We start from the raw sequence: 13,183 nt of genomic DNA, 5'->3' as shown, positions 1-13,183 counted from the left end.
ACAAAAATGACCAGGGTCACTGCTCCCATAAGGACATTAGAAAGACGCATCTCCAATCTGGAAGCCATCATGTCATTGGCCTTTGTATGCAGCTGGAAAAAATGTAAATAGGAAAAGTAACTTTCTGACTTTGAAATAATTCTTCCCTCTCATAGTACACATTGGTTCCGTAGGCTTTGTAGCTGAGCAGTTTCTAAACAATACAGCCACTCAACTGACGTACCATGGATTATGTGAACTGACTTCAACGGTTCAGGAAGGAGAACTCTGTGTGTTCTTTCGGAATAATCATTTTAGCACCATGACAAAATACAAGGTAGGATATAGAAACAGGTATTTTTTACTGTCAATCAAAGGAGTGTGATTTAGAGATGTGTTCTGATCTGCTGCAGTATAAGATGCAGCATATCAGTCCTGAGCTTTGTGAAGGTCGTTGTTAAACACTGCTTTAGAGTGGAATGGATTAGCAATTGAAATGTTACCTTGATTAGCTTTTATTTTAAATGAAGTCTCAAGTTTTTAATCACAGATTATTGCGTCCACGTGCTTCCTTTTTTCCCTGGGTATCCCACAGTGGCCTTGAATTAGAGATGATCCTGCCTCAGCCTTTGAAACGCCTGTGCCACCATGCCTAGCTAGGTGGTTTCTTACTTAGAGGACACAAAATACCTAGAGCTGGGACCAAGGTGACTGTGAATTAAGGATATTTATATTTAAGCATTAAAAGATATTAGTAGTTAGAATTTAGATTTGCCCTAAGCTGAATGTGTTGTGCTTGCCTGTGATCCCAGCTTCTGAGGAGGCCCAACAGGAGGGTTATTAGTCCAAGTCCCACCTGGGCTACATAACAAGACTCCCCACCCCCAGGCACACACAAATTACCTACGCGACAGTGTTGGGTTTTATTACAGTTATCAATGTGCTTATGGTTTTGCACACACACACACACACACACACACACACACACACACACACACACACCCCGCCTTACCTATCCTTTTTATTCATTTCTTAGATCTGTCTCTTTTGATTTTAAAGGAAACAACTAGTTCAGGAGTATCAGCCGAGCCCCCAGTGGCAGAGTGCTGTTATACTGCGTTGCTAATACAGCGCAGATGTTCAGTTAGAAAGTGAAGTTTCCTTCTGCCACAGATCCCAGATGAATGTGATGTATTCTCATTTACTGCCATTCTTCTTATTTCTTTATCCTATTTGGGAAGCTCTCCTCACATTATTTACCTCTCCCAAAATTACCCATCCTTAAAGAGGCATTTCAAACTTACTGAAAGCTGCCTCTTTTCTGCTTAAACTAGTAGTTCTCAGCCTGATTGTATCCTAGGCCTGTCCAGATGGCTTTTAAAAAATACCAGTGCCCAGAGCTGACCACTAGTGCAATTAAACCAGAGTCTTTAAAGGAGGTGGGACCTCAACACCTAGCTTTTCGTCTTTTGCAATGCAAAGGGTTAGGCTGGTGCTTTATACATGCTAGGCAAGCACTCCGCCTCTATGCTGCACTGCCAGGCTGCAAACGCTCCCCAGGTGATTTTCACGTGAATCTAAGACTGAGGACCACTGCTATAACCACCTCTACCTGTTAGTCCTTATTGAGTTTTTACTGTTGTGTGTCTTGTTACCAGTTTGCCTCTCCTGTGAATGTGTGTTTATTTTCTAAATGAAAGTAACTTATTGAAGTAATAAATCATATCTTCATGTTTCCATCAATGCTTCGTAATCAGTGCATGACATGGGTTAATATAAAATGGTTTGTTTGCCAATGAAAGAGTACCCCAAAGCCACAGCTCTTCTATTACAGCCATTTTTTTTCTGGCTGAGCTAGCTCTCCAGCCCCTTTTTTGGATTTTTGAGACAGGGTCTCTCTGTGTAACCTTGGCTGTCCTAGACTCGCTTTGTAGACCAGGCTGGCCTCGAACTTGCAGCAGTCTGCCTGCTCTGCCTCCTGAATGCTGAGATTAAAGGCGTGCGCCACCACGCCCAGCCTACAACCTTATTTTTAAGAGTACATTTGTATTGCTTCGGCTTCATAGTTAGGTGTGTGCAAGGTCAAGAATCTAAAGTCAAAGGATATCAGACCAAAGCAGCTGCCACACCATCTTGCTTTCCTTGTCCTCTTTAAGCCTAGAATCCACTAATTTAGTAGCTACACTAAGCAGGACAACTACTTACAGCCACAGCCACAGCAGCCATGGTTTCTGCCCTTAAAGGACTTCTTTGATACTGAGGTGCTTCTGTCAAGGACACATACCACAGACTCTGAGAGCCCTTACCAGGATTTTATCTGGAAAGACTTACCTGAGAATGTCACATACACACAGGCTTAAGGGCTTGGGGTGTACAGCTCAGGGGTAGAGCACTTACCCAGCATGCACAAGACTCTAGATTCTAGTCCCCAGGCCACGCACACACATGCGCGCGCACACACGCACACACACAGAGACAGAGAGACAGAACTGTGAAATCTGAGAATGAATCATCTAAGAGTTAATGAGTTAACAACAAAGCAACAACAAAAAGAAATAACTAAGCAGAAATAACTGGCAGCATGTGTGCAAAGACCCTGAGGGAGTAGGGATCAAAAGAGAGCCCTGAGCTGGAGGCTTACAAGTAAAGTGCATGAAACAAAGCTAATAGACCCATGGGCTCTTAGAGCAGGGTCTTAGAGAAGAAAGGAGCCTGTTTTCTTAACGGCACTGGTGTTTCTTTTCCTATTTTGGCCTAAGAGTGAGTAGGAATGAAACAGTTCTGTGGGAAAACAAGATCTCTGGCTGTCACTGGTAGCTGAGAGCTTTCTCTCCCTCCCCATCTCCCTCCCCCCACTTCCACTCCTCCTCCGCCCTCTCTTCCCTCTCCTTCTCCCCCTCCCGCCCTTCACCTCATGCGTAAGCACCATACCACAGAGCTACATACCTGCTGATGTTCTCTTCTATTTTTGTTGTTGGGGTTTTGTTGTTGTTGTTGTTTTGGGTTTGTTTTGAGACAGGGTTTCTCTGTGTAGCCTTGGCCATCCTGGACTCCCTTTGTAGACCAGGCTGGCCTCGAACTCACAGAGATCTGCCTGCCATTTCCTCCCCGAGTGCTGGGATTATAGGTGTGTGCCACCGTGTCCCACTTGTCCCCTCTTCTATTAAATCATTACCCTCAACCGCGAGGCGTGTACTGGCCAGCTAGGCACTCCCAATTTTGTAACGTTGAAGAGGTTTTCCTATGAAGAGGATGGGCCGGTGCCTGGAGCTAGCAGGCCTATCTATAAGGTCATAGAAGCTCAGAAAATATCTTCTGCTTCTAAGATGTCCTCTAAAGTTTGTTCTGCAGCTAAACAATGCTGCACTAGTGTTGTGACTTTGAGAGTGATGTGGGATTTAGTTAGGAGATACTCCAAGAGTTAAAGAAGATGAAGAGGTAAAGGAGGAGATTGTAGTGATTTGGACAAAACGTAGTAATGGCCACGCGATGTGGAAAGATTGCAGAGTGAGACAGGAGCAGATCAGCCAGATATTTCTCCATTGGCTCTGAAAACTAAGTGGTCTCTGGGGCCTGTGTGCATGGTGAGTTCCGTATTGAGTCATACATGACTGGCCATGCATGGTGGCTCACACCCTTAATCACTTGGGAGGTAACTGAATCTCTGTGAGTTCAAGGCCAGCCTGGTCTACATAGCAAGTTCCAGGCCAGCCAGAGTTACAAGACCCAGTCTCAAAACAAACAAACAAAAGAAACAGATATAAGAGAAAGACACAATGTTAACAGTCTGGGTGTTTGTGAGGTGGGAATACTAGGCAAATGTCTCAATACTGGTATGATTTGGGCATACAGAATTTTAAGATTTACAAGAAAATACAGTCATTTGGGAATTTACAAGAAAAATAAAGACTCAAGAGAGAAAGCCTAAGATAGAGTTTTAGTGAATGACAGCTTTTAAAGGCTCAACTCAAGGAATAAGCATTAGTAAAAGGAGGAGGAAATAAAGAGACCGAGAGCTAGTGTGTGGAGCAGGGGCTCAGGGGGAAGAGGAGAGAACCCTTGGCTCACATAGAGGAGGAGGACGGAGCAGGCGGACAGCAGAAGAATCTGAGTTGCTTCTGAGTGGCTGGAGAGGAGAAGGCTGTAGCTGGCAACGCCTAGAAACGGTAGGCTGAGGCCTGGAGGTGCTTCACTCACGGGAGCTAGCTGTGCTTCCGGAGGACCTGAGTTTGAACCCAGGTCACATGATTCTCTCTCCTCCTCCTCCTCCTTCTCTCTCTCTCTCTCTCTCTCTCTCTCATTCTCACATACACACACACACACACACACACAGAAGCTTGTCGTTTTTTTTTTTTACAAAATGGTTTACCAAAAAAGGAGGTGTTGTGCGTAAGTGTGGTCCCTACAGGGGGCTCAGCTATGAGAACATGGAACCCAAGGCTGGTGTTTTTCATGTTTTTATTTATCTGTAGGTTTTTTGTTTGTTTGTTTTTGTTTTTGGGTTTTTTTTTTTCAAGACAGGGTTTCTTTGTGTGGCCTCGGTTGTCCTGGACTTTGTAGACCAGGTTGGCCTTGAACTCACAGTGATCCACCTGCCTCTGCCTCCCAAGTGCTGGGATTAAAGGTGTGCCCCACCACGCCCGGCCCTATTTATCTGTAGTTTTATGAAGAGGTTTTACTGTTCAGTTTTGGCTGGGCTGGAACTCTCTGTATAGAGCAGGCTGGCCTGAAAATCATAGAGATGTGCCTGCCTTCTAAACGCTGGGATTAGAAATATGCTGCCAGCATGCTTGGCCTCAGACTATGTGGCTAGCTAACCTCAAAATCCAGGACCCAAATGATGTTCCCACCTCAGGTTCCCTTGCCCCCAGTTCCACAGGCAGGCACATACGATTGCACCTGCGTGAGGCTCCTGGGTTGCTTTGTTTACTTGTTTGTTATTCACTATTATTGGGAGGGGGAAAATGCTAGTGAGTGCGCTCAGGCAGAGACACTTGTGTACCATAGTACACTTGTGGAGGTAAGGGGACAACTTTGGCAAATGAGCTCTCTCTTTCTACCATATGAGTCCCGGGAATCAAATGCAAGCCGTCTTTTACCCATGAAGACCTCCCACTACCCCTTCCTATTTTTATTTTTTAAATCTGAGAAACTGAATCATTTTTAAACATTGACAGACTCACTAGAGAGGGGAAAAAAGTGAATATTCTAGAGATGTTAGAAGCAAAGGTATTTTTCCACAGGTCTAGAGAAGATTGACCTTTGATTGATTGATTGACTGACTGACTGATTGGTTTGGTTTTCAGGACAGGAGCTCCCTATGTATCTCTGGCTATCCTGGAATGCGTTATATAGACAGGCTGGCCCTGGACGCACAGAGACCCACCTGCCTCTGCCTCCAGAGTGCTGGGATTAAAGGTGTGCACCAATATCCCTGGCCACCCTGTGATTCTAAAGTGATCTATACATTATAAGAAGAGAAAGGGGCTGGAGAGATGGCTCAGAGGTTAAGAGCACTGGCTGCACTTCCAAAGGTCCTGAGTTCAATTCCCAGCAACCACATGGTGGCTCACAACCATCTATAATGTGATCTGATGCCCTCTTCTGGCCTGCAAGGGTACATGCAGGCATAATACTGTATGCATAATAAATAAATCTTAAAAAAAGAAGGGAAAGAGGCAGGCATAGTGGCACAGGCCTTCAATCACAGCACTCAGGAGGCAGAAGCAGGTGGGTCTCTGTGATTTTGAGGCCAGCCTGGTCTACAAAGTGAGTCCAGGACAGCCAAGGCTATTACACAGAGGAAGAAAGAAAGAAAGAAAGAAAGAAAGAAAGAAAGAAAGAAAGAAAGAAAGAAAGAAAGAAAGCAAGCAAGCAAGCGTCTTTTAGGGCTGGAGAGATGGCTCAGTGGTTAAGAATACTGACTGCTCTTCCAGAGGTCCTGAGTTCAATTCCCAGCAACTACGTGGCTCACACCCATCTGTAATGGGACCTGATTCCCTCTTCTGGGCATGTGTGAATACAGATCCCTCATATACATAAAAATAAATAAGTATAATTTTTTTAAAAGAAGGGAAAAAATAGGCTATGAGATTTGCTTCTGCTTGTCTTTTTCCTGTTAGAGATTAAAGTGAAAAGTTATGTTCCGGGCGATGCTAAAGGTGATGAGAAAACAAGTTTGTGGCTTGAGGAGCAGCAGAGCAGCAGGAAACTTGCCAAACAGGTTCCACGAGGTCCTGGACCCACTCACTGCACTGCAGAAGAAACAAATGAAATAACAGCTTGATAATTCTGTTTACACTTTGGTTAAGAGCTTCTTCCCCACAGAATGCCACACTTAAGTGACTGATGAATGAGAAATTGTCACTTTATTTTTAAAGGTAAGAAAGGGGAAGAAGCCTAGTGCTGCACACCTGTGACCCCAGCAAAAGGGAGGCAGAGGCAGGTGGATCTCTGTGAGTTCAAGGCCAGCCTGGTCTACATAGTGAATTCCAGGACAGCCAGGGCTACATAGTGAATTCCAGGACAGCCAGGGCTACATAGTGAGACCCAGTTTTGATTTTTAAAAAAGAGGGAGCAGGGAGTAAGAAATGTGTAGGAAGGAGGAAGGAAGTGACCCCACAGGCAAAGCTTTGTCCTTTACCCTTAAGTAGGAACACACAGCTGAGCTGGACTCAGGCGACATTCATGAACACGCTGTGTTGTTGATTAAGCAACCTACGTGGCTCAGTGGTGGGGCACTTAAAAACAGTCGGACCAAGAAACCCTCAACCTAGTTCCCAGCACTCAGACAGCTCACCACAGGCCGTAACTCCTGCATCCGAGGCCACGGCACAGTTCCGCTCCTTGGGGCACTACACTATACACCAGCCGCCGCCCCACACAGATATCTTTAGGGTTTTGTTGTTATAGTTGCTGTTTTCTTTTTTCATTTTTTATGATAATTTATTCACATTACATCCCGACTGTAATCCCCTCAGTCTTAACCTGTCCCACCCCCCTCTTCTGCCCAGTTCCCCTCCCCTAGACCTCTCATAGATGGGGCCCTCCTTCCCCACCCTCTGACCACAGCCCATCAGCTCTCATCTGGATCGCCTGCACCCCCTTCCTCTGTGTTCCCACAGGGCCTCTCTGTCAAGGGGCAGTGATCAAATCACAGGCACCAGAATTCGTGTCAGAGGCAGTCCATCCCCGTCGTCACCCCCTCAGCCCCCCTACTCCCCACCTCCCCCCATGTGGAGAATCTGAGAAGGTCCCCCTGGGTCCAGGTCAGCCAGCCTTGACAGTCTCCTTGTGACGCTCCTAACAACACCCCCACCTCCATTCCTGTTGTTGTTTGAAAGAAGCAAAATGGTACAGAGGAAGCTTAGTCATGTCGGCTTGTTTCTTTCTTTCTTTCTTTCTTTCTGGTTGCATCTTTCTATTTTGTAAAATGAGATTGCAAACCCAGAGCTGTTTGTCAGTTAGCATGCCAGAAGCTTGGTATCGCCTGTTTCACTGTGCTGTGCTAATTACCAGCTACAGGCAAAATCAGGTGAATTTGAGCAGAAAAGTTTTCTGCTTGGTTTTGTTTTGTGTAGGTTGCACAGATCTAGTTAGAATAATTACTGCACTACAAGCACGGATCTAAAATGTTCCTTAAATGTATGTTGGCTAGTTTGGGAGAAGTTAACACTCCTTTTCCTTTTGCTGTTCTTAAGGGTCAACTGTATTTGTTGGTAACAGACCAGGGGTTTCTTACTGAAGAGCAGGTTGTCTGGGAAAGCCTGCACAGTGTAGACGGCGACGGGACTTTCTGTGACTCGGAGTTCCGCCTTCGGCCTCCTTCAGATCCCGAAACTGTGTACAAAGGTCAACAGGACCAAATAGATCAGGTAAAAGTGTTGTTATCATCCCGATCACGGTGTCCGGCTTGGCCTAGGACAAAAGATGAACCTCTGTTTCTCTGAGACACCCTGTGTCTAGACTGTATTCCAGAAAGTAGCAGAAAAATACAAGATACCCAGTGTCCTGCTCTGACTGCCCTCCGTGTGCACACACGCCTGTCCCACCACCAGAGAATATGGATGACACTTGAGGCTGTCCTCTGGCTTCCACTCACACACACGTATCCTGTAAACACATACATGTGCATTTTTAAGAAGTCATTTTTGAGTCAGGCACGATGGCTTGTGCCTATAATCTTAGCGTTTTGGACACTGAAGTAGGAGGAATGCTGAACTCGATGTCTGCTATGGGCTGAGACCTGTCTCAGAAACAGGGAACAAGGATGAAAAGACAGCAGCACACGCCTGTAACCCCAGAATTTGGGAGGCTGATGCAAGAAGGTGGCTGCAAGTTCAAGGCTGTCCTGGGCTACATGGGAACTTTGAGGCCAGCCAGGTCCATATAGCAAGGGCCTCCCTCAAAAATGAACAACTAAATAAAGTAAAATAAAAACAAAATTCAGCCTTTACGCTGGGCGTGGTAGCGTGCAGCTGTAATCCCAGCCCTCAGGAGGCCTAGGCACAGGGATCTGAGACTGAGACCAGCCCAGACACTCAGTAACACTCGCCGCAGAGCAGGGCAAAGCATTTTGGTGGTGAGGGAAAGAAGAATGAGTAAATAATCTTAAGACGTTCTTGGAATGTTTGAAAAAAAACACTAAGTGGAAAGTAGAAGATTAAAATAGTTTCATAGGGTAGGAAATGTGTTTGAATTTGCATGCGAATGTAGAAAATTCTAGATGGCTATAAATACTCAACAGTTACATCTGTTAGAGTGCTTTTAGCTTTCATATTTCTGGTTTTCAGTGTGGTTTCTTTTTCTCTTTTCAAAAAAAATTATTTAATTTTACTCTATGTGCATTGGTATGAAGGTGTCAGAAGCCCTGGGACTGGAGTTCCAGACAGTTGTGAGCTGCCATGTGGGTGCTAGGCATTGAACCCGGGGCCTTTGGAAGAGCAGACAGTGCTCTTAACCACTGAACCATCTCTCCAGCCCCTTGGTCTTTGGTTTTGTTGGCATTTTCCATTTCTCACATGTTTCTTTTTTAAACAAGAACATTTTTTTCGAATAGTTTTCTTGAGTGCCTTATTTATTGTCTCTAGAAACGGATTCTAGCCTGTGTAGACGGTGGCAGCAATGAAGCAGACATGCAGCTCTGCAAAGAGGAGCTTAGAAACAAGACGTTTAAAAAAAAAATGTGCTGTAGTGCCGGGCAGTGGTGGCGCACGCCTTCATTCCCAGCACTTGGGAGGCAGAAGTAGAAGGATCTCTATGAATCTGAGGCTAGCCTGGTCTACAGAGCAAATTTCAGGAGGGCCAGAGATACACAGAGAAACCCTGTCTCAAAAAACAAACACACACACACACACACACACACACACACACACACACACACACACGCTTGTGCTGTAAAAGCCATCCTCATAGCTCATTAACGGGTGTCTGCCTTCACACTGGCTGGTTCCTGGGTCACATCTCAAAGCTGAAACTGGCTGTGATTGAACTCCCCAGGACTACCTTATGGCACTGTCCCTGCAACAAGAGCAGCAGAGCCAAGAAATCAACTGGGAGCAAATCCCAGAAGGAATCAGTGACCTGGAGCTGGCGAAGAAACTGCAGGAGGAGGAGGACAGGCGGGCCTCTCAGTACTACCAGGAGCAGGAGCAGGCACAGGCGGCCGCCGCCACCACTTGCACACAGGCCCAGGTAAAGCCACACCTCTGCCAACCTCAGACACGACATTTACACTAGCAGGAAAGAAACTTCTGTTTGGGAGAAGTAGTTGTGAGCTGGTTCTGGCTTTTTAGCTGTGTTAGCATGTCAGCACCCAAGGGTTTGGGTCTTTGTTGTTTTCCTTTGTTTTTATATTTATTTATCTTGCTTTATGTGTATGAGTGTTTTGTTTGCACGCACATCTGTGCACTATGTGTGCGCCCAGTGCCTGCAGAAGTCAGAGAGGGCATCTGATCCCTAGAAACTAGAGCTATGGACAGTTGTGAGCCACCATGTGGGTACTAGGACTCGAGCCCAGGTCCTCTACAAGAACAAGTGCTCTTAACTGCTGAGCCGTCTCTCTAGCCCTATCTATGAAATATTGTCATATTGTTCTAAGCTTTTTGCTATCTTATTTCTGATTTCGTGGTTTTTTCCAGAGGTTCTGATCAGATTATTTAGCCTTTTTCTTAAGTTAATTAGAGCTACAAACTGTAAACTAACCTGAGAAAGTGCTCGGTTTTGGAGCCAGAGAGATATGGGCTCATTGTCACTGCTGGTCCCCCTTCCTGTCGCAAACACCTGTCACAGCCCTCCTCTCTCCTGGCCCCTCTCCTGTCAGTAAAACAGAGACCACATCCTGAGGCTTCTTTAGAAACCAGAATGTTGGCATTTAACTCAGTTTCCAACAGGGATCCAGCACAAGTTAGCGTCTCTCTCCTTGTCACCTTTGTTGGTTCAGCAAAATACGACTGTCACACAAGCTTCTGCATGCTAACCCTCACTTGATAAATTAAAAAGTAGCCCTCTCTTTTATTTTAACCTACAGCATGCCAAAACTTCTCCCTTTTGGCATGGGTATACAAAAAAACAAGATGGGCCCAGGGGTCCCGCTCAAACTAAGGCACCAGCCAAGGACAATACAGGCGGTGAACTTTAAACCCCTACCCAGATCTAGCCAATGATCAGAACATTCTCCACAGTGGAGTGGAGCGTGGGATATGTCTTTCTCAAGTACTCTGGTGCCTCACATTTGACCATGTCCCCTGGAGGGGGAGACCTGGTGGCACTCAGAGGAAGGACAGCAGGTTACCAAGAAGAGACTTGATACCCTATGAGCACATACAGGGGGAGGAAATCCCCCTCAGTCACAGTCACAGTCACAGGGGAGGGGAATAATGGGAAAATGGGGGGGAGGGAAGAATGGGAGGATACAAGGGATGGGATAAATATTGAGATGTAACAAGAATAAATTAAGAAAAAAAAAAGAAAGAAAAAAGATGGAAACCAAGTACATAACTCACTGGGTTGATGGCTCAGCATACATGTAGGCCTGAGTCCAAACCCCCAGGAGTCACATAAAAGGCCAGACATGACCATGCCCCTAGAACCTCAGAGCTGCGGTGGGCAGACAGGATCTCAGGGCCTTGGTGGCCACTAACCGAGCTGCAGATTCTGTGAGAGACCCATCTCTCAAGGAAATCAGGCTGACCGCAACAGAACACCAGATGTACACCTCTGGCTTGTATTCACACCACATGCAAGTGCACAGGCAAATTCTCTCTCCTCTTTCCCTCGCTTTCTTCACTAAATACAAATAAAACTTCTGTCTCTAAATCAAGCCCTGCCTACCCAAGCTCAGCAGTGAGTCCTAGCATGTGAGAGTCAGCTTTGCATTTCATCAAGTTCTCTGGTCTCATAGTGCACACCTATCATTCTGCACTCTCACGCCCCAGGGTTCTTGTTTCTTGCTTTTAAGATCTGTTCATTATGATATTTAATGAAGTCCTGAAGTTTACCAAAATTGTCACTTTAACATAAATGACTTTTAAACTAAAAGCTGAAATGATTATGGATAATTACATAGTTGGAATAATGAGTACATTAGTTAGTTAGACATTATTTATACATGAGCTAGCTTGTATATTAACTACTTCTCTCTGAAGTAGCTTAGAGAAGAAAGGTTTGCTGTGACTTAAGGTCGAGGGCGCAGCTCACCGTGGGGAGGAAAGCATGGCCGTCAGCTGGTGCTCAGCTGGTGGAGGGAGTTGGTGGCACAGGATTTCCATTCCTTCCATCAGGAAGTAGCCGCAGACCTAAGCAGGAAGGCACGCCTGCAGCATCCCTCACACTCACCTTGACACGAACCAGCTAGGTCCTCTTCCTAAGATGCCCAAACCTCCTACAGCCACAGGCCAGCTGACGGGGTGCCCGGGAGAGTTAATCATCCCTTCCCGCGTGTGGCTCTCTTACAGCCGGGCCAGCCAGCACAAGCCTCTCCATCAAGTGCAAAACAGCCTGGGAATAGTGACCGGAAACGCAAGGAACCTCGGGAAAAAGACAAAGAGAAAGAAAAGGAAAAAAATAGCTGCGTGATTTTGTAGGATGCGCTGCCTGCCATCTGTGGGAGCCACCTATGCAGATGGCGGGAAGGAAGACCCAGTGCCTACCGTGCCTGATCTCCCAGGGGACTTTGCTCATGTTTCCAGGGGAAGGCTGTTACTTTGTTACAATCAACGTTTTCAAGTTTCACAATACACCCTTTATGAGCTGGAGTTTTACGTTACAAGTGGGAACTGTTGTGTGTTGTCACTCGTAGCCAAATAAGTGTATGACTCCTATTTTGTGTCTAGTGACATCGCAACTCCAATCTGTTAAGTAAGCTACCATGTTCTGTCTGACAATGGACGGAGGCCACTTAGTGAGTTCACTCCTCAAGATGTAATTATTAGCACAATTATTCCAGAGACTTTGTCATTAAATTATGTTCAAATCCATGAGAAATGAGGAGTTTGGGATAGGGAGGGGGAAAGCAGGAATAGTGACTAGTTCAGGCCTTGAACAGTTTACCTTTCTCTAGCAATGTACATTTTAGCTATTATCTTGAGAGCTTGGATCTAATTTAGATAGAAAAAAAAATATTTTTTATTTTCCAATAGCAAAAAAAAAAAAAAAAAAAAAAAAAAAAAAAAATCACGCTACACTAATACTTATAACCCATCCAGATCAGACACTGACCTTGTAGTTCTGTGAGATGTTGAGGAATTTCAACACTTCAGACAGCCTGAATGGTGGTTTCTGTTTGCCAAGCATGTAATGCTTGGAGGAGGCGAGCACACGCGTGTTCAGCCTTGTAAATATAAACACAGAGGAAAGTGGAGTTCACTGTCTACCTTTTTCTAGAATTACCTTGAACCTTAAATTTTAAATCATGTTTATTGCTAGAAAATTAAGCATAGTTATTTAAACCAATAAAAAGCACATTTCTGAAGGAGAGTTAATCTCTTGACTCTAGTAAAAAGACATTATTAAAATTCTGAACATAGGTAGGAATCTGAAAGAATTTATGTAAAAGCAATCAGAATTTTTAACTTATGAGAACCAAATAAACCTAAGACATCTTACGTCATTCACAGGACTCTGAAAGAATATTTACTCAGCGCTGTGATGAGACGGCACATATTGTATATCTAGACAGAGTTTGGAGAACTACCCTTAACAGGTC

The 13,183-nt window shown here is 45.2% G+C and overlaps 1 protein-coding gene across 1 annotated transcript in view; it reads left to right on the top strand.

The window, feature by feature from the left end:
* The window catches only part of Mindy2 (MINDY lysine 48 deubiquitinase 2), a 52,323-nt gene extending 39,715 nt beyond the window's left edge, over positions 1–12,608 (top strand). The window contains exons 6-9 of the mRNA XM_051156752.1: positions 174–316; positions 7,680–7,853; positions 9,478–9,672; positions 11,934–12,608. Of these exons, the coding sequence (XP_051012709.1) occupies positions 174–316; positions 7,680–7,853; positions 9,478–9,672; positions 11,934–12,062 (641 nt within the window). The 3' untranslated portion in view covers positions 12,063–12,608. The remainder of the gene's footprint in view (positions 1–173; positions 317–7,679; positions 7,854–9,477; positions 9,673–11,933) is intronic.
* The last annotated feature ends 575 nt before the right edge of the window (positions 12,609–13,183 follow it).

The sequence above is a fragment of the Acomys russatus genome, chromosome 14, assembly GCF_903995435.1.
Source record: "Acomys russatus chromosome 14, mAcoRus1.1, whole genome shotgun sequence".
Lineage (NCBI taxonomy): Eukaryota > Metazoa > Chordata > Mammalia > Rodentia > Muridae > Acomys > Acomys russatus.
The sequence above is the reverse complement of the archived record's forward strand: the minus strand, read 5'-3'. Positions and strand labels throughout refer to the sequence as shown.